At 43.1% G+C, this 20,712-nt stretch overlaps 1 protein-coding gene across 1 annotated transcript in view; it reads right to left on the bottom strand.

The window, feature by feature from the left end:
* SLC9A9 (solute carrier family 9 member A9) overlaps positions 1-20,712 on the bottom strand; it is a 766,430-nt gene that overhangs the window by 370,388 nt on the left and 375,330 nt on the right. The window contains 2 exon segments of the mRNA XM_070403739.1: positions 3,325-3,430; positions 8,162-8,300. Coding sequence (XP_070259840.1) covers positions 3,325-3,430; positions 8,162-8,300 — 245 coding nt within the window.

Consider the following 20,712-nt stretch of genomic DNA (forward strand, 5'->3'; position numbering starts at 1 on the left):
TGTTTTTTCCATCTCTCTTTCTGTAAATTCACTATTGGTATATAAAAATTCCATAGATATTTGGGTGTTAATTTTGTATCCTGCTACATTGCCGAATTCATTTATTAAGTCTAATATTTTCTTGATGGAGTCTTTAAGGTTTTCTATGCACAGTATTTTAGCTTTGCATATTATTAATTTACTTGTTAATTAGAACTAGAAGGATTTTTATCATTACATAAACTACTTAGAGAACTGAATTTGATACCACACCCTCAGATTTTATTTAAGGTTGATATGAGAAATGACTACATGAGGAATAAATCTCCATCTTCCTGGAAACTATTATTAAATACACTGTCCATTGTGGTGTTTAAAGGCCCTTATATAAGAAAGCATGTGATAAATTGCCTTAAAATTTTAGTACCAGAAAAAAATTTTGTCCATTTTTACAAATAAGTATGATTTCTTTTTATAATGCTGTTTTTCCTGTATGATTTATCAGGTTTCCCTCTTGGCTTTGGCTGCTAGAAAGCTCAGAGCTATATTTATTGACAAACCACAGCAATAAATAGCTGCCTAATTTTGCAGAAATACTCTAGGCCAAAGCACTTGAGTGTTTGCCTTCAACTAAATGGTTCCATGATATGCATGTTATAAGTTGTCTCAAATCCAATTTGGAAATAGGAAAGGATTAAATAATTAATGAATAAACAAATAAGTAATTTGAACTCAGCAGGCTTGGTCTTTGGCAGTAGAAAATGCTCACACCTAGACTGGTTTATAGTGAATGCCTATCAGGCATGCTGCTTAATCTGAAGCACTGCTCTGGATTGAGTGTGCCCCTGGTTGCAGCCTTGGACATCTGAGCCTTTCTGCTACTGAGGGCCACACATTCACTCACCCATCCCATCATGCTGACTCCTTAGTGGTGGTCTCCATGGCATCCAATAAGAATAACAGGTTCAAAAGGGTGGGTCCAAGAGCAGGGTACAGATAAATTAGCAATTAACACATGGGCCATAACCTTTAAAATAGTTAATGAAACAAGATCTTGCTGAAATGGACCAGAAAATAGAAAGACAATTTTCACACACAGAAACAAACAATTTTTTTGTGAATGTGTGTGTGTGTGTGTGCGTGTGTGCCTGTGAGTGTGTGTGTTTTTATTACAATGTTCAACAGTAGACTAAAAATGTCAGGTGAGTTAAGATACTTCTTTGACCTTCCTGAAAGGTCAAATATGTATTCTTATTGTTAATATTACATCATTTTACAACATGTTAAGTGATAAAAAGGGAACCAACAATTTTTGAATGGTAGGTATAAATTGTACCTCCATTATTTCATTTAAGGGACACTAGTGCTCTTTTTCTCGGGCACACATAAATTCTTCAGCAACCTCCCTAACAACTAGTAAGGCACTACTATAATAGAGGTTGTGTTGGATGATTTGGATACAAGGGTAAGTAAGGTGGCTTCTGGTGATGTAGTCCTGATTATAGGGTCTTAAGCTTTTACTGGCAAGGTGGCTTTCTGTGTGAGCGACAGACATACTCAACATCTGAGGGAATTGCTTGGTTCTTGCAGCTCTACAACTGCCCAGAACAACAGGACAGACATCATTACCGAAATTTTGCCAGGATTTGGGGTTGTTGTGTGTTCATTTTCATTTGTTTCCAGGAATTTTTTTTATTTCTTCCTTTATCTCATTGGAGACCCATTCATTGTTTAATAACATGCTAATTAGCCTCCATATGTTTGAATGTTTTTGGTGTTTTTATTGTAGTTGATTTTTAGTTTCATGCCATTGTGATCCCAGAAGATGCTTGCTATAATTTCAATCTTCTTGAACTTATAGAGACTTAGTTTGTGTCCTAACATGTGTTTTATCTTTGAGAATGTCCATGTGCACTTGAGAAGAATATATATTCTTCAGCTTTGAGGTTAAATGATCTGTAAATATCAATTAAATACATCTGATCTAGTGTGTCACTTAAGGTCACTGTTTCCTTGTTGATTTTTTGGTCTGGAAGATCTATCCAGTGATGTCAATGGGATGTTAAAGTCCCCTACTCTGACTGTCTTGCTATCAATCTGTCCCTTAAATTCTTCCAAGAATTTAGGTGTTCCTATATTGGGTGCATATATATTTACCAGGGCTATATCCTCTTGTTGAAATGATCCCTTTAGTATTATGTAGTGTCCTTCCTTGTCTCTTGTTATGGCCTTTGCTTTTTGGGAAAATGAGGAACATCTGTAATACTCTCAACAATAGAGATCAATAAAACAAAAAAAGATTTGCCAAGAAATTCATGTTCAAAGGACAGCCAAAACAGCCTAGGGGCAAATGGACCAGGCAGACCCCTGGGGCCCAGATATCTTCTATTCTTAGGGGCTACCTCATATTTCATAGGTGAAATTTTATTCAAGGTAGTGATGCTTGGTCCCCACCAGCCCAGGCTCTGGAATCAAATCTCCTAATTTTAAAACTTAGCTCTACCACTTACTATTGGGTGAGTAAACCAGGTTTATATGCTTCCTAACTTTTAATCTTTCTATAAATTAATGAGAACCTTCCTACAAGGCAGTTAGCAAGCACCCAGTGGTAGCATAGTTTACTTTTCAATATGTCAACTTTTATTATTATTTAGATTTAAAGTACCAACTATTAAAATGCAAATTACTTCAGGGAGATATCCTGTTACCAATTAACACTTCTGGAGGGATTCTCACCACTTGAATGTTAGTTAAGATGTAGTGAATATCAAGGATCAGGGATTGAAACCCAGGAGAAGCAGGAAAGGGGCCAAAAGAAAGAAATAGCTTTGACATTTTGTAGAAGCCACTGTGATTCTTCTACATAGAAAAGCACCCAATCGTTGCAGCTAGCCAAGTGCAAACCCTCACTGCTGCAGAAAGGCAATCTAATTGCTGAATTTAGATCACTGGATCTATGGCCCTGGAGACCTTAGGGACTGCCCCTTTCTCTATCAACTATTCCATCTCAGAGCACCCTATATATAGACTTTCTATGGTAAAGAGGTATTGAGCTGTGGAGCCTCACGTAGCTGTTTTCTGGCCTGCCATAGTATATGTGCAAAGATTTTAAACATGATATGGACACTTGCACATCCTGGACACTTGCTGTGAACAATTATTCCTAAAGTTACCCATCACCTCTATTAATTAGTCACTTGTAGATTTTAACATCCTCTCCTGACCAGCAAGGACAGAAGAGGAAATGGCATTTTGGAGACTTTCAGTTAAGCTGTTGTGTACAAAATGGATGAATTATTATTTGTCTCTCCCAGAGTCCCCAGGAAGGCTGAGTGGAACACACACCTGTGAGGCCTGCTGCTTCCGCAGACAGGAAGGCGCTCCAAGACAGGAGGAAGAGCAGGCCCGTCTCCAGCAGAGGGAACTCATGCAGTTTGGTAAATTTGGTCAAGTGATGAAGACAAGTTAAGGGAAACAGCCGCTCTGACAGCTAAGTCTGTTAGGTCGGAGAGAGCTCAGGATCAGATATATGCAGACGTGTGATGAGATAATGGACCCTCCCTGGAATTTCAAACAGATCAGCGTGCCAGACACAGATACTGGCTTCTCCCTGGAATCCACACGACCCCCACACAGATACTGACTCCTTCCTGAATACCCTGCTGACCTCCTGTGGCAGGGACTTCCTCAGTTCATGTCCCCACCCCTCACCCAACAGCAGTATAAACAAAGTGCCCCCTCCCTGTGGGTGCGAATCCACTGGCCCTGTCCTTGGGGTCCGGGGGTCGCCCGGGGACGCAGAATAAAACCTTTCCTTTTCTTTCTTTTCTGATCGACTCGGCTCTCTTTATTTCCTCCGCCTCCTGAGCCACCTAGCAAAGTCTATTTATTGGCTGAGAGATACTGATGTGGTTGTGCTAGTTTCTGAGTAAAAGAAAGGGTTTCAGACCTGGCTAGCATGGTAACTCCCTAAGGCTATGTGAAGGTCAGCACAGCTTCATTGTTTCACTGGGTGCTTAACACTCTGATAAAAATACAAACCTGTGTTCAGATAAAAAAAGAAAAATTGTCTTACTAAGAGGAAGAAACTAGCTAACTGTACACAACCTCTTGAATTTGAATTTAGGCCTTGGGACATGCTCCTCAGGAGACTGTAGCAGATCCTGAGAACAAAGCCACAGATTGTGGGTGAATGAGAAGCTGCAGGCAGGTCAGCACCAAAGGAGGCCACTGCTCCCGGGAAAGGGCTACTCTTTGGACAAAGCACCTGGAACACTCTTCTCTCCTGGAGTGGGAAATAGGATCAGGAGCAGTATTATATTCAGTGACCATATCCACTTGGTCTAAGTAGGGTAGATGAAAATGTATATCAATTCTAGGTCAGACAGATGTTCATTTTGACCAGAATAACACTTAGTCAATGGCCTACATATTGCAAATAGAGCAAAGACTTAGTGACCCAGGCTATGTGGAGAAAGGGTTATGGAGAAATGATTAGGAGTACGTGATCAGTGGGAAAGGTTTACATCACAATTGTGTCCAGGGTTAGGCAAAAACACTCTACAAATGAGATGAAATGTTGCATTTTTTATCTATCTAGAAAAAAAATCTGAAGAAGAATTCACATTAACAGGTGTTTGGCAGCAGGGCATGGAAGCGAAAAGTATGACCCTTGGGGTAGAAGATTTCTGAGCAATATATTAACCTCTCTGAGTCTCATTTCTATCCTATGTGATTTGTCAAGGAGAATAATTCCTACTCATACAAGGGTGAAAAGTAAAATAATACAAAGTATATTAAAAATATTTTGTAAAGTATTAGAAGCACAAAATGTCAAGAAGAGACAGAATGTCACTATTGAGAATATGTCCTCTGGAGGTCAAGTCCACCTGGGTTCAGACCTACTGTGTCATCTTGGACATGTCCCTTGGTCACTCTGTGCCTTGGTTTCCCTATGTGAAAATGGGAATGATAATTCAACCTACCTACTAGGTGTATAAACCAGTTGCTATACATTAAGCACTCAGAAGAGTGTACCTGGTAAGCAACAGGGATATGAAAGTTTTTCTATTAGTGTGATTTAAATTAATTTGTCTTGTAAAAATCCTTTCCTGAAAATAGATTCAGTAAGGATCTGTAACTAATTCTTAACTGGAGGAAAGCAGGGGTGGCCAGTTGACCCTTTTCAGCATCCCCTTTCACTGCCAGGAGGTAGGCTTTGTTTCCAGGGGGAGCTTGTTTCTTTGGCTCCTTCTTCTACTTTGTTGCCAAGACATCTCAGGAGGTCAGGTGGGCATAGGGCATTTGTTTCTTTCACCCTTCTCCAGAAAGGAGTTCAGTTCTACATCAAGCCCCAAGTTCATCCAGAGGCCTGCACCCTAAGGAGCCTTAACCTCCTGTGGACAAAGTGGGAGGTTGTTACCATCAGGGAATGCCTGTGCACCTATTTCCCATGCACCTCGTTGGTGAGTGCCAAGGCCACTAGGTGCAGCATGATTGACTTGCGTCTGTGACTGAGCCGCAATCTCTTCTGTCTCCACCCTTTTGTCCAGATCTGATCCAATTCATGGCAAACTTTCAATCTCTGGGAATTTTCCCCCTTCCCTATAGAGCCAGTGGTTCTCAACCTTCTGGCCCTTTAAATACAGTTCCTCATGTTGTGACCCAACCATAAAATTATTTTCGTTGCTACTTCATAACTGTAATGTTGCTACTGTTATGAATTGTAATGTAAATATCTGATATGCAGGATGGTCTTAGGCGACCCCTGTGAAAGGGTCGTTTGACCGCCAAAGGGGTCGCGACCCACAGGTTGAGAACTGCTGCTGGTATAGACTCATTTACTTTTGTGTCTATGCATTCCCTCATGTCAGGCAGAGGAGAGCTTCGGGCTCAGCTCCTCCACCTTGAGCAGCTCTGGAACCAAAAGCCTGTGTTTCAATGCCTGCCCTGAAATGTCCTGGCTATACAGCCTCTTCAGCGGTAAACTTGGGGAAGTAACAGTCTCTCCCTTCCAAGATTCTCATATGAGTTTTCTGAGATAATCCATGCAAAATACTAAGGACAATGGCTGGCACATAGCAGTGTTCCCAACAAATGTTATTATTATCATGTTAATTACTACTGATATGTGACCCAGAGTGAGCTACTTAACCTCCTAGACCTCAGTTTCCCCATGTTAAAGTGAGGCTAATTATAACCTGTCTTACAGGGTTGATTAAAATGAGGAGATACACATAAAATCCCTGGCACATGCTGACATGTACTACATGTTGTTATCACCATTACTATTACTCTAAACCTGAGACCTCCATTATAATTCCACTTAAGAATTAAGAGGCAATGGGGAGTAGTAATCAGGAGCATGGCCTGTCTCTGGGTTTCACTCTCTGGGTTTGAATCATGGCTCTGCCTACCAGCTGCATGACCTTGAGCAATAACTTACCCGTTCTGAGTTTCAGTGTCCAATAAAAATAGGATCTGTATGATATGATTATTGTGAAAGTCAAATGGGTGCATGTAAAACAAATTAGGCATCCCAACATATCATAAATACTGAGTAGATTATTAATCAGTATTTTTGTTAGAAATGAGTCCTACCTTTTCTGACTTACTTTATTTCTGTCAATGAGTTGGAATTCTCCAGGGTTTTCAGAACAAACCTTAGGAGTGGACTTGGTTTCTCTCCCTTTATTTATCTCTTATAGAGATATCAACAACTAAGTTTTAGAGATTATTCTAATATTGGTCTCCTTCCAGATGTTTCCCCTATAATTAATCATCAGTTTTCCTTGATTCTAATCCCCTGATCTGATCACCCTACATACCAGTTATCATTATGTTTTAAAACAGGACTTCCAGTGTGTCACTTCCTTTGAATGATACTCCTAAAAGCTATGCAGCTGACTCCATCCCCCTGTGTTCCCTCATCTTCCATCGCTCACCACCCTAATGCTGTGGTCCTCCCAGGCACATTCACAATTCGCCACCTTGGTCCCACCCCATTTTCCTTGAATCACTTATCTTGTAACTTTTGCCTATATTCTACCTCTCACATGCCCAAGTCTAACTTAGCATCTAAATACTGCTTTTCGAATTATTTTCCAGAATCATGAGATTGGCCACAAGTCTATTAGATAATTCCAGACACAGTGTCCTCATTCCCATTTCAATTTTTAGAGTACTAATAAATTGGCTGTGGCTTTGGCATCCACTTTCTATCCAGCTATTATGTAGAGATTGTCTTTCAAAGTTTGTCACCAGTTGAAGACAGCCTCCATGTTTTACTCATACTCTGATATCTTAGAAACCCTTAGTAAAGCTCAGCTTGTTAGTAGCTGGTCAGTCACCATGGAAAAAGACCCCAACATTTTTTTTTTTACCTGGACACCTGGACGCCTCTTATACTTTCTTCCTTCTCTTTTCCTCAGAAATTTTTAGTTTTTAATCCTTTACTCTAATCTTCTCTGAGGCCTTCATTAAACTCTCACACTTAACATTGGCCTTCTGGCTTTCCTCCTCAACTCTGATTTATTTTGCCCCATCCAACTGCTCTAAGTGAACCGCCCACCAGAGCAGCTTCATTATCTGGCTTAAATCCTCTAAGAGCTCTACCAATCCTCCAACCTCTCTGCTGCAAAAGAGGGAATGAGATTGCCCAGATATGGCAGACATATTTTCTGCCTTGCTTACTGGTCCCTTTCCAGGTAGTAGCCATGGATGCTTGTTTAGACCCACAATGACCTTTGGCTTGGTCAGCACTGTGAGCTAGTGATTGATGCAAGCTTGAAAAGGAGGTAGAGGATATGGATACTTGCTTTATCATTTCTAGTCACTTAAGCCTTGTTCTTGACATTGTACCTTCATTTTTTTTTCCTTTGGACCCTAATATAGCCAATCCTGATGCCCCTACCTACCTGTTTTCTGAGATAATAATTTTTAAGATAGTTAATATCTTATGATCAGATAGTGTCAGTTGTGATAGAACTGGAATTGGACAAGAAGAGAGCCTGGGCCCCTCTGTCACCTGTACCAACCTCTGCCTGGAGGGTGATTCAGATGGCCCCAGTGGTGTTGTATCATCCTTGAACCAGACTAACCATTTGCAGGCTTGGTGGTTGTCCATTTCCCAAAACATTCCAAAGACACAGTCCCTAGCTCTCCCCATGCAGACAAAGGATATCAGTGCAGTAACAACAGCATACGCAGATCCCATTGCAAAAGAGCCGGCAAAGATCCCCAGGAAATTCCCCAGGGACTGGAGGAATGCCACAGCATCAAATACATTTGGATTCTCCTTGGGACTGTAAATGGATATAGAACTGAAAAGAGAAGAGGGTGAAGGTTAATCAGTGATTTCCATCTTATAGCCTAAGTACTGAAGTCAGAATTTAGCACCCACTTTTGGGAAGGGTGAAAGGGCGAGGGCCATGCCCTCCATCTTGCCTGTATCCTCCATGTTGGGGCCACGTGCGGCCTTCTTCCCGGAAGCCCAGGCCTCTGCTGGCCACGCCCGGGATTTTAAACTAACCAATGACAATCAAGGGAAGTGCGCGCCATAGATATGACCACATCCTGTGTAATGGGTCACCAGCTCGCACCTGGCCAATCGGCGGGGGGCACAGCCCCCTCTCCCGCCCCTACTCCAACCCTCTATGAAACCCCTGGTTCGAGCACACTGCTCTCTCTCCGCTTCCTGCTGCTGTGTCGGCAAGGTGGGGGAGCCGAGCTAGCTCGAATAAAGATTCTTATGCTTTTGCATCGAATTGGCTGGCTCCCTGATGTGGTTTCTTGGGAATCTTGAAATCTGGGCATAACATTTGGGGGCTCGTCCGGGATTCCCAAGACCATGTAGGGACTCCCCCAATTCGTAGAATCTGCATGGCCGCGGTAAGTGTCTGTGTATTGTGTTTGTCTGTTCTGTGTGCTTTATCTGTTCTGTGTGAGCTCACTTCTGAAATCTGTATCGCCCACATTGACCGTGGACGCACAAGGGGGTCAAAGGGCGGGAGGAGTCGGGGGACGCCTCGATCCTCCATCTGTATCTGTAGGGGTGTAATTTTGCTTCCGAAAAGGCGGAAGGTCTGTAGAAACCCCAATCTGAGACGAGGTGGGTAGTTCCCGCCGGTTTGGCGTAAGCCACCGTCTGTCTCTTCCATGGAAGTGGAAGGCTGTTCTTTGGGGCCCTGTTTGTCTGTCTGTGTTTTTGTTTTCTGTGGAATTACTGGACAGATGTTATGGGATGGACTCAGACTGCTCCTTTGGGTATTGTGATTGATCAGTTCAAGGAGATTGCGGGAGGCTTTAGAGCTCCCTCAGAAATTGGGAAGTTGTTAGGAATTGAATGGATTGTTTAAACTCTGAATGAATGTCTGGTGAAAGTATGTGAGTTTAAAGGCAGGGGATCACTGTGCCTCGGGCCACAGGAAAGGAAAGATGCGCCTGGATGCGGAGGCTGAAGCCGGCGCGCGGCTGCCCCGGGGCCTGGCCGCGCCGCGGGCGCAGGCGGCTCGGCTGCGGCAGCTGCCCTGGGGGCTCGGCCTCCGGCCCGGTCGGTGGCGGGTGCTGGGCCGGAGCTGGAGCCCGAGCGGCGCAGCCTGGGAGAGACCCCGAGGCCACGGTTTTTCCCATTCGGGAGCTTCCTCGCGCTGCACGCGGCCAACGGTCGAAAGGGTTGGGGTCGCGGGGCCCGTCGCAGCGACGGGGTCCCCTTCCCCGCCCCGGTCCTGCCGGGGTTGTGGCTCGCGCCGAGGCCGAGTCGTGCGCGGGGTCGCGCCCCGGGGATGAGACGGGAGAGGCGGCAGCAGCCCAGGCAGCCCGAGCCCCGCAGCTTGGGCCTGCGCTCGGTGCCATGGGCGGCGGAGCGCCTTCGGGGGGCGGCCCCGGGGGCTCAGGCCGGGCGCGGACAAGCTCATTCGCGGAGCCTGGCGGCGGCGGCGGCTGCCTGCGTTGGCCGGCGTTGGCCCCGGGCTTGTGGCGAGTGAGTGGAGCCAGGTGTAGCCCGGGGGGCGGGGCCGGCGCGTTGCTCACGGGAGGCGGGAGCAGTGAGGCCCCAGTTGGCATCGGGTTGGGGGAAGGTCCCCCGCGGAGCCTGAGGGCCGAACACCGGGGAGGCCGGGGGCGGTGGCGGCTCTGGATGCGAGCTGGCCTCTTCCCATGGAGATCGCCCCAGCTAGAAATGTAAAAGTTTTAAAATGCATCTGGGATTTCTGTGCACGTGTAAAGGGAAAATACCAGTTTAAAAACGAGTGCGCATAGTTTTGAGTTGAACCTAACCATTTGCTGTGTACAGAATAAAAACCCGAGACTGTTTTGGCCTTAAAAATGGCAGAGATGAACCTGACAAAGAAATGTTCGGATTGAATTGGGAAAAATTGTGTTATTGTGGTAACTAAATGCCTTTGTTTATTGGTACAGCCACCATTTTGGGCTCCAAGCCTTGGCAGCCATGGCCGCATGGTTTGCTGCTCCCCTGGGGGCCGCCATCTTGAAACAGCAAAGGCCCCGCCCTCTGATTTACTCAGGGGTGGAGCTTTAAGGCGGAGTTTTATGGGGCTGCAAGCATGCTTGCTTCGAGGATTTATTTTTAAACTAATCTCTTAAATCTAGAAAACCCTGCTTTCCTTAAACTAAGGACAATCAAAGGTTATGTCAAAGTCTTTAAGAGGGACTGATAGCAGTAATCTAATTTCTAAAGTACGATTATTTCAGGTAGAAACTGGTTTCTGTAAATTGATTTATCCTTATTGCTTAAATATGTATCCTTGTTGTTAAATTTGAATGTATTGTTAATCTGAGGAATGTTAATTATTTACATGTCACCTAAAAATTAAGGCTAAAAGTTCTAACTAACTAAAAAGCATGGATTTGGTGTAATGGAAGGAAAGAAATGTTAAATGAATGTTAAAAAGCTGGAACTGGTCACTGGTGGTGGATTGTGAGAAAGGCTGGAACTTCTCCTTCCTTGGTACCCCTAAAACATCAGAGGGTACTTCTGGCCTTGATTTTCTTGGTTTTGTATTTGTTTGTTTGTTTGTGATAAAAACCGTTTCTATCTAAATAAGACATAGGTCAAGAATCCTGTCCTGGGATGTGGGAAAGGGAAGAGCCCCACATCTGTTCCTGTCAGGCCCCCATCAGGGGACTTGGGGGCGGTGTTCCTGTTATCTGCTCAAGACCCCAAGACTGTAAAGATACTTGTTCACTGAAAAGGTGTAAGTATGTTTGTAAACACCTCTGTCTGTTTGTTTACTGGGAACTTTGATTTTCTATGTAATATTCTGTGCTGGGTTGGGATTTTGGAATTCTAATCTGATTGGGACATTTGAGGATGGGGCTCACAGTTCCTCAAGGCAAAGACTTAATGGGCCCTTCCCCCTGCCTGTGAAGGAAGACAATGGGCCTTGAAATCTGTAAAGATAGGCGAGAATGAAGCTGGTCAGGCCCCACCCCCTATCATTCCTGACTTTCTTGCTGCAAGAATTGTCTCTTTTCTTGAGAGGGCTCCAGAGGGCGCACGAGGACATTTGGCTGCGCCTTGGCGCCACCCAGGCAAAAGGCACCTCCTGGAGCCTCGATGGAAAGGCCCCTACACCCAACTCCGTGGTGCTGACGACCCCCACCGCTCTCAAGATAGACGGCGTCGCGACCTGGGTCCATCACACCCACGTCTGGTCAGCGGACCCATCCATGATCCGGAAAGACTTCGTCAAGCTACGGCGTGATCGACCTGCCTGATGCTGGTAACATTGAATAGACTTAGATAATGCCTGCATCTTCATGGACATGGCTCCAAAGAGACAAGGACAATTTATAGAATCACATGTTTAGTAGCAGAAGATGTGGCTGCCTAAAGCGGCCATGATGCCTATATTATGTTTCATTGTATTGATGTGTTATATTAACCTTTAATTCTCTTGCAGGTTTGAATGTATGTTGGCTGTCCTGGAAGGGTACTATGTGGGGTGAACCCCAAAAAGTAAAGGGTGCCTAGCTGCCAAGAGGGCAGGTGCCCACCTGGGCAGGGAACAGTGCCCATCAGGTTTTGGTCTCTGTTGAGAGACAGCTAACAGTTGGCAGCCTGTGTACTGCTTGCAGGCCTTTGTGACCATGCCCATGTCAGGGGTAGTCTGAAAAAAAAACCTGTTTAGAGTAGAAGGTCTGAGGCATGGTTATGCATAGAAAGAAAGTTTAATGCCAACAATTAAAAGGAATTGGCAAGGAAAGTCAGAAAATCTTAAAGTAGATCAGTATGTCTTTCTTCTTATGTAATTCCTCCGAAATTTGGCAATGCTAACATGGCAATACATTTCTTTGCATAGATTCAATAAGACCGGTTCCTAATAGTGGTTTTATTAATAGAAAACTTTGACTGGAGTATCATGTTTTAAAGAGCCCTATCTAAGCTCTAAAGACTTGAAGCCAGTAAAAATGCCACGAAGAAAGCCTGGTATCCTGCTTGGAAGCCCTGAAGATGGCTGGCGCTGGAGCGTCAGGCCCATGCCCTACCATCACTGGCGGTTGGTAAGAGTAGAAGGGGAGCAGTAGGGATGCCTCTACGTTCCTGCGGAACCCCCACACACTCTGGACTGCAACGGGTAGGAGGGCTACTGAGATGGGCCTTAAAGCCTGGAGCGTGGGCTCAGGTGGAGTTGCTACAGGTGAGGGATTCACCTAACTCAGCAGATACTGCAGGCGGGCCTGATGGCAGCTGGGTGGCGTGGCTTCCTGGCCCTACGGGGCACATTAAGATTCAACCATGAGATTCCAGCAAAGGTAGTCAGTTACCATTCTTGTTGTGTTTATGCAAACATCAGGACAGTAGATAAATTAATCTTGATTTGGCTTTTTGATAGCCATGGAGGAATTTTAAGAAGAAAAATCCTATTTCAATAGAAGTTGTTAAAGCTAAAATGGTTTCTTTCCCTTCCACCAGAAGATATGTCCAGTATGGGCCTCTAGCAACGGTGGAATGGAAAAGCAGTCTGTCTCATGATTGAGCCGGAAGTTCCAAGACAAAGGGGGGAATGAAAGGGCGAGGGCCATGCCCTCCATCTTGCCTGTATCCTCCATGTTGGGGCCACGTGCGGCCTTCTTCCCGGAAGCCCAGGCCTCTGCTGGCCACGCCCGGGATTTTAAACTAACCAATGACAATCAAGGGAAGTGCGCGCCATAGATATGACCACATCCTGTGTAATGGGTCACCAGCTCGCACCTGGCCAATCGGCGGGGGGCACAGCCCCCTCTCCCGCCCCTACTCCAACCCTCTATGAAACCCCTGGTTCGAGCACACTGCTCTCTCTCCGCTTCCTGCTGCTGTGTCGGCAAGGTGGGGGAGCCGAGCTAGCTCGAATAAAGATTCTTATGCTTTTGCATCGAATTGGCTGGCTCCCTGATGTGGTTTCTTGGGAATCTTGAAATCTGGGCATAACAAAGGGCACCTTCTTCTATAAGGTTAGGTACTGGTTAAAAGAGTTCAGGAGAAAGGGTTGAGGACAGGGAGGTGTGGAGAAAGCAAAAAGCTTTCCCCTTCCTACAGTCCCTCCCCATGGTACCCATATATTGCTGCTAGTCAGTAAACATTTTTATATTGGAAAGTGCCGGAAGCCAATTCCAGCATGTCAGCAGGGCTGAATCATCTGGAAATGGCTGAGGGCATTTCCCCAAACCTGAAAAGGATGCATAAATGATTGCTTGCTGCCAGACAGCTGAGGGCATTTCAATCTACATGTTATTGCCTCCTCCTGGCCAAACACCTGAACAGCAGAAGGCAATTCTTCCAATCTGACAATGGATTCTGTATACTAAACCCTGGCTTTTGGTGTGTATACCTTGCCTTAGGACAATTTCTGTTAATAAAAAGCAAGGAGTTCTGAGACAAGGGAGAACTTAGTTCCTTTAGCTAAGTCTTCTCTGGCTCCCCAAAATGCCTTCCAAAATTATGTTTCGTCTCTGGACTCTTTAATAATTTACACACAGCGCCTTCTCCAGATTCCTGAACACTTCTAGATGCTGAGACAAGACCCCCAGCAGGAAGGGTCATAAAGAATATTGTTTTTTGAGCAAACTATGCATTAAAACATGGTAAGTGCATAAGGAATCTGTGGAGAAGATAGATAACTGTGAATCATTTAGTGGTCGTACACCTTCAGTGCTGCTGTATATTCACAATGTTCCTGATAAAAAGTGCACTTTTATGGTCTGATAAAATCACAGCATAAATTTTTCTATACAGAAAAATCAGTCCACCAGTAGGCAATCTGTTCACTTAAATCTTTTTGAGTATGTCACATTTGCTGCTCTTTTTTTTTTTTTTTTACCAAGGCCTCAAACCTGAGAGTGTTGATGTGCAGGATAAAGTGTGCCCTGTTTTAGGAGATGCAAGCTCCATATCATAGCATTGAAATGAGCAAATTGCTAGAGCCAGTAGTTGGAGGATCCTTATGAAGTAATGTTTCAGATTTTTCTCGGTTTTAATTTTAATAAGAGGTCTCTCAGTGGGAGGGACTGTGTGGCAGTGAGAGCAAGCCCACTAAACACCTGGCTGGAGATATAACCGAATTGTTCATGCCTGGGATTGCCCATGTTAACTCTCCCACCTGACTTTGTGGCTGGAGACTAGTTAAGAGAACAGAGAGTGGATTCCAATTCTCCCATAGGAAGATGTGTAGCATTAAAAAAAAAAGTAGCTTTATTCTTTTAATATATTTTTTTATTGATTTCAGAAAGGAAGGGAGAGGGACAGAGAGAGAGAGAAACATCAATGATGAGAGAGAATCATTGATCGGCTGTCTCCTGCATTCCCCCAACTGGAGATTGAGCTAGCAACCCGGGCAGTGCCCTTGACCAGCATTGAACCTGGGACCCCTCAATCCTAAGGTGGATGCTCTATCCACTGAGCCAAACCAGCTAGGGCAAAAAAATAAAATAAGGTAATTTTAAATGCTCCTCGTTTTCCCTTGGATGTTTTTAAACCCTAAAGTAGGACAAACACTTCAGCTTTGAGCACGTAATTGAATAAGGAGGATGAATGTGGATCTAGAATGGAGCCCTGAGATGTATGCCAGAAGAGAATTGCCTTTGAAGTAGTTTTTTTCTGGAAAGAGCTGTGCTTTGCAGGAAAAAAAAAAAAAAAGGAAATTCATATTTGGGTGCTTTGGGTCCTGGGAAGGGTGTGGACCCATGGTCATTAGAAACTTGATGCCCCAGGCTGCAAAGCTGGAGATGAGAGTTGACATTCACAAGCACATATCTTCACTCCAAGGAAGAAAAAGTAGTGATGAGAAAAGATTGTGTTTGCATTCTGCCTTTCAAACAAAGGTTTTGCACAGTAACTCAGTTAGGTAAACAATTTTGTTAATTACTGAGGCCACTCTCAGCAGATGCGACCCTCAGAACACACCCCCTCACTCCTAGCTCCACCTCCCCAAAGTATTTTCCCTGTCCCAAAGTTGCCCATATCCTGTAGCATTATTTATGCAATGTTTTTCTTTAAATCAACTCATCTTTATTCAAATGCAAAAACTTTTATTAAAGCATATTTATGAAATAATAGGTTTAATGTGCTAATTCTATTTATTTTTAATTAATATGAGATTATATAATTATTAAAGTTTTTTAAAGTTTACCTGTGTGCCATCTAAAATCCTGTGGGTATCTGCCCTGGTTCATAGTCTGTATTTTAGGACATGTTCTCTTCCTGGGCTCTGATCCCCACCCAACTGGCTGCAGCCCAGCTTCATACCTTTCATGTGAGGTTTAACCTCACTGAAGGGAAAGCCTAATTCTCCTTGCACTATGGAGACTTGCCAATTGCATGTGCCAGCCCTCACTCTCCTCATGATGCTTGTACCGGGAGTCTGCAACATGCCAGGGGATGCATTAGGTGCCAGGTGTGGGTGCAGGCAAGAAAGGGCATAGAGAATTGAAGCAGAATTGAAGTCAATAAACATTTTATTGAATGAATGCCAGGCATACCTAGGCCAGAAGCCTAACAGATGATAACTAGCTCTAGCTATGGTGCCAAGTAAATTTTGTGAGAGATACACAACTTTGAATGGTGTAAATGAGGAAAGGGACACTATTTTAGAATAGAGGAGATGGCATTTGAGCACCAAAGCAAGTTAGCAGACAGTGATGAGGAGAAGATATTCCAGGCTGTGGAAGGCATGTACGCAAAGGCAAGGAGGCAGATGAGTTTAGGGCACTTCAAGGCAAAACTACAGTAAAAGCTCCACATAACAGACTAATTCAGACAAGGGGGTGTCCATTAAAGCTGAAAGTCTATTATATAATAAAGTAGATTTTTCGAATGTGTATGTTTAAAAAATGTCAAATTAGTTTACCCTTTTTTTACTTATGTAGATAAGTTTGTGTTATTAAAATTAACCCTGCAGGCCTATGTTTCTGTCTCTATTTCTTCTCATTACAGCAATCTCTTTAGCATTTATTGCAGTGCTGGTTTGGTGGTGATAATTTCCTTTAGCCTTTTTTTTTTGTGGCGGAGTGGAGCTCTTCATTTCACTATCTATTTTGAATGATAGCCTTGCTAGATATAATCTTGGTTTCAGATCCTTGCTTTTCATTATCTTGAATACTTCATGACATTCCCTCTGGCCTGTAGAGTTTCTGATGAGAAATCATCTGACAGCCTTATGGGAGCTCCTTTGTATATAACAAATTGCTTTTGTCTTGCTGCCTTTAAGATTCTCTCTTTGTCTTTAATTATTGGCAATTTAATTATGATGTGTCTATGCATGGGCCTGTTAGGGTTCTTCTTGCTTGAGATTCTCTGGGCCTCCTAAACTTGTTTGACTTTTTCCTTCACCAGGTTAGGGAATTTTTCTGCCATTATTTCTTCAAACACATTCTCTATTCCTTTCCCCCTTTCTGGGTCTTCAGGCACACCTGTTATTCTAATATTGTTACGTTTCACATTGTCCCCTTAAGCTGTCCTCCTGTTTTTTAATGTTTTTTTCTTTTTGGTTCTCTGATTGAGTGATTTTCTTCTACCCTGTTTTCTAAGTCACTGATCTGATCCTTGGCTTCCCCTAATCTACTGTGTATTCCTTCCAATGTGTTCTTTATTTGTATTATGTCATTCTTTATTTCAGACTGATCTTTTTTCATAGTTACCATATATTTTCTTATGCTGTTGAGCATCTTTTCCATCATTATTCTGACCTCTATATCAAAAAAACTTTTTATCTCCATTTCATTTAGCTCTTCTTCTGGAGAATTCTCTTGCTCTTTCATTTGGGGCTTTTTTTTTTTTGTCTCCCCATTTTGGCTGCCTGTTTGGGTTTGTTGTCTGTTATGATTCCCAATATCTAGTGGAGGATAGTGTCATAAGCTATTTCTTACTGGCCCTGAGACCCTGTTTGGAGCTATCAGCAATCCATAGCTTGTGGCTTCCTTTGCTGGGTCCAGGTGCCTTTGAAATGGACCAAGATGTGCACTAAGGTCTGCTTTCCCTAGCCCGAGGCCCTGAATTAGATCCAGAGACCTGTCTCTATTTGCAGTCTGATTATTATTTAGTCTTGATTAACCTCAGGTTATTGACCACAGAGTGGGGCAAGAGGTTTTCCAACAGGATGGGGCAATTGCTTCTGCCTGCATGCTGTTTGTTATTCACAGTCTCCTAATGGGTCTTAGAAACTCCACAGGGTGGGACAAGGGGTTTTCCAATAAGGTGAGGCAATTGCTTTCATCCAAAGCAAAAGTTGCCTGGGTGGTAAAGGTCTGACGGAAAAAGATGTCCTCTGCAATATGAGGGAATGACTTCAGACTGGTAACTGGGGTGTCTGGCTTCTGAGCTCTAATCCAGAGACTCCAAAACTGGCTTCTGCTCACAAGCTCTAGTCCACTCTGCTTTCCCTCTACCAGAGCCCAAGGTGAATGGTTGCACACAAAATTTTGTGTGTTGGCCCTTTAAGTGGGTGCCTGCATTTCCAGCCATCTCAACCCTGCTGTTTTTCACAGGTAGATTTTATATGGGAACCTTTCTCGGTTCTGGTGCTCTGGCCTGGGATCCCAGCTTGGGGTTTAGACCCCAGAGTTGTCAGTAGGAACCCCACATAGCTGAGATATCCCTCCAGAACTTCAGTTGATGTCTATGGAAGCCTGGCCAGTCCTTTGGTACTTTTGTACTTTCTACCAGTCTCTATTCAGTCTCCACTTTTCATCCTTGGCTATCAGAGTTCTCTCAAGCTAGTCTTCAGTTGATTATTCATAATGGTTTTTCTGTATTTTAGTTCTAATTCCAGTTTAGTCCTGGGAGTGTGTCAGTGTAGTTTCCACTTACTCTGCCACCATTTTGGAAAGGAAATTTTTGTTTTGTTTTAAATGTTCTCACAGAGTCAATAATCTAAGGCAGAGAATTGGCAAATTATGCCCCAGAGGACTTGTGTTTTTGTCAATAATGTTTTATTGGGATATAGCCAGACCCATTTGTTTACATATTGTTTGTCATTGATTAAATAAAATGTTTGCCAAACCCTGATCCAAGGCAACAGTTTTGTCTATATTTCCTTAGAGTAAAGTTCTATACAGGGCAATTCTGAAAATGGTAAATTTAATTTATTAATGTAAATTCTGTCTTCTAATCCTTCCTACCTTTATTTAATGGAATCTTATTAAAATAATGGTCATCATATAGATATTAAACATTTACTTTGTCTCTGCCCTTTCCCAAAGATTTTAGGATTACTAAAGTTATAAGATGTGCTACCTGCTCTGAAGGAGCTTATGTCTAAGCCAGTGATTTTTAAACTTTTTCATCTCATGGCACACATAAACTAATTACTAAAATTATGTGGCATACCAAAAAATATATTTTTTTGCTGATCTAACAATGAAATAGGTATAATTTTGACTCATTCACAACAGATGGCTATTTTTTGTTGGCTGTTGTCATTTTATTGACAATCTAAGGAAAAGAGGTCATTACTCCTGACTAAATAGTCAGGCATTGCATGCTTATTGGTTGTTTTTTTGTTAATTCTCACTGAAGATATTTTTCCCATTGATTTTTAGAGAGAGAGGGAAGAAGGGAGGGAGAGAGAGAGACACACACACAGAGAGAGGAAGAGGGAGAGAGAGAAACATCAATGTAAGAGGGACACATAGATTGGTTGCCTCCCACATGCCAACCAGGGTGGGGATTGAACCTTCAATCCAGGTATGTGCCATTGACTGGGAATCAGACCCAGGACCCTTTTGTCTGTGTGTTGGTGCTCTAACCACTGTGTATACCAGCCAGGGAAGGTATTGCATGTTTTCAAAATTTTTGCAGCATACTAGTGTGCTGTAGCACACTGGTTGAAAATCACTGGTCTAGTTTAATTGAAAGAATACCACACTTAGAACTGTATATTAAAACATGGCAGTTGTAATGAGGCTATGCTCAATACCAGAAAATTATAGCAGAAACTATCTGTGAATGAAGGTAGAGTTTTACTTAATCATTCAGATAGAAAAAAAAAATAAGCATGTATGAAAAGTTTAATTTCACAGAAAAGTTTTCTATGTGTATTGCTATAATTTTAATATTATACTGAATTCTAGTAGATGCATGCATTAACCAGTTACCTGTAGTAAACAAATTCACACGGCTGGGGCATGGCTTAGTGCACTGGGAACATCAGCTGGAAAGAGTTAAAACTGCTGCAGAAAGTCAGGCCAGGTGACAGCAGAACCAGTTTCCGCATGCAATGCAGCATGATCATGTGCTGATCATTCCCAGAACACTGTTTTTGAGCAGTGACTCTTGGATTTAAATATGTAGACTATAGTTGTTGATATGTAACATTTATTTATGTTAGCAAAATTATACAGTATTTTTCCCAACATATAGCCCGTTTACTAAAATCAGGTAAAAATAACTGAATTAATAACAAAATAATAACCTGTTAATTTAATTATAAGAAAATCTTGGTTAAAAGCACTTTAAAATTAACAGGTGTCAATTTTCACATATGACATATGGACCCAAAATTTGTCCGTTAAATCCAAAGTCCGTTAAATTGAGATCTGCAAAATCGAGGGCTCACTGCATACAGTTACAACTGGAACTTGAGGAGGGCACCTGTGCAGGGGAAAGTGGGTAAGTGTCATCGCTCAGAGATATAAATTCCACATTAAGAATATACAAAAGTCCTCACCTTACATAGTATTTTGTCTAAGTAAGGGGGGCAGGTATTGTTATCCCTCCTTTCCTTCTTTTCTTTTCTACTTTTTAAAGAAAAATTAATAAACTAGAGGTCAGTCCCAGAACCTTTAATTTCACACCTCGATGGAACATGGACAACACCTTCTGCATGGGAGTTGAGAGAAGAATGCATTGGGGGCCCACCCTTCTCCCTTGCAACTCAGTGCTTCTCAGGGAACCTGCACTCAGTACTGGCTTCTGCTCCCAGACTTTAAGCTCTTGAGTCTCCTCCTCCTTGCATGCCCATCTCCCTCCTTGCAGGCCCAGGACACTGCCATAGGCTGTATACAGCTGATGGGATGAAGTTAGGCCATCTGGGACATAGAAAGGAAAGAAGGAAGAAATGCAGGAATGAAGGAGGCTTGCAAAAGTTACAAGGTTTTTCTCAGGCATTGACTATGTGTAGTCTGGTTGTGGGTACTCTTAGAGTCATCAATCCAAGCTTGAAGGTGACACTTGTGACTCTTACTTTGAGCCTCAAAGATCTGGCACTTGTTGGCTGTATGGCCTTGGGAAAGTACTTCATC

This window comes from Myotis yumanensis, unplaced genomic scaffold (genome assembly GCF_028538775.1).
Source record: "Myotis yumanensis isolate MYYU_CA2020_CCGP unplaced genomic scaffold, mMyoYum1.0.hap1 SCAF_2, whole genome shotgun sequence".
In the NCBI taxonomy this organism is placed as follows: domain Eukaryota; kingdom Metazoa; phylum Chordata; class Mammalia; order Chiroptera; family Vespertilionidae; genus Myotis; species Myotis yumanensis.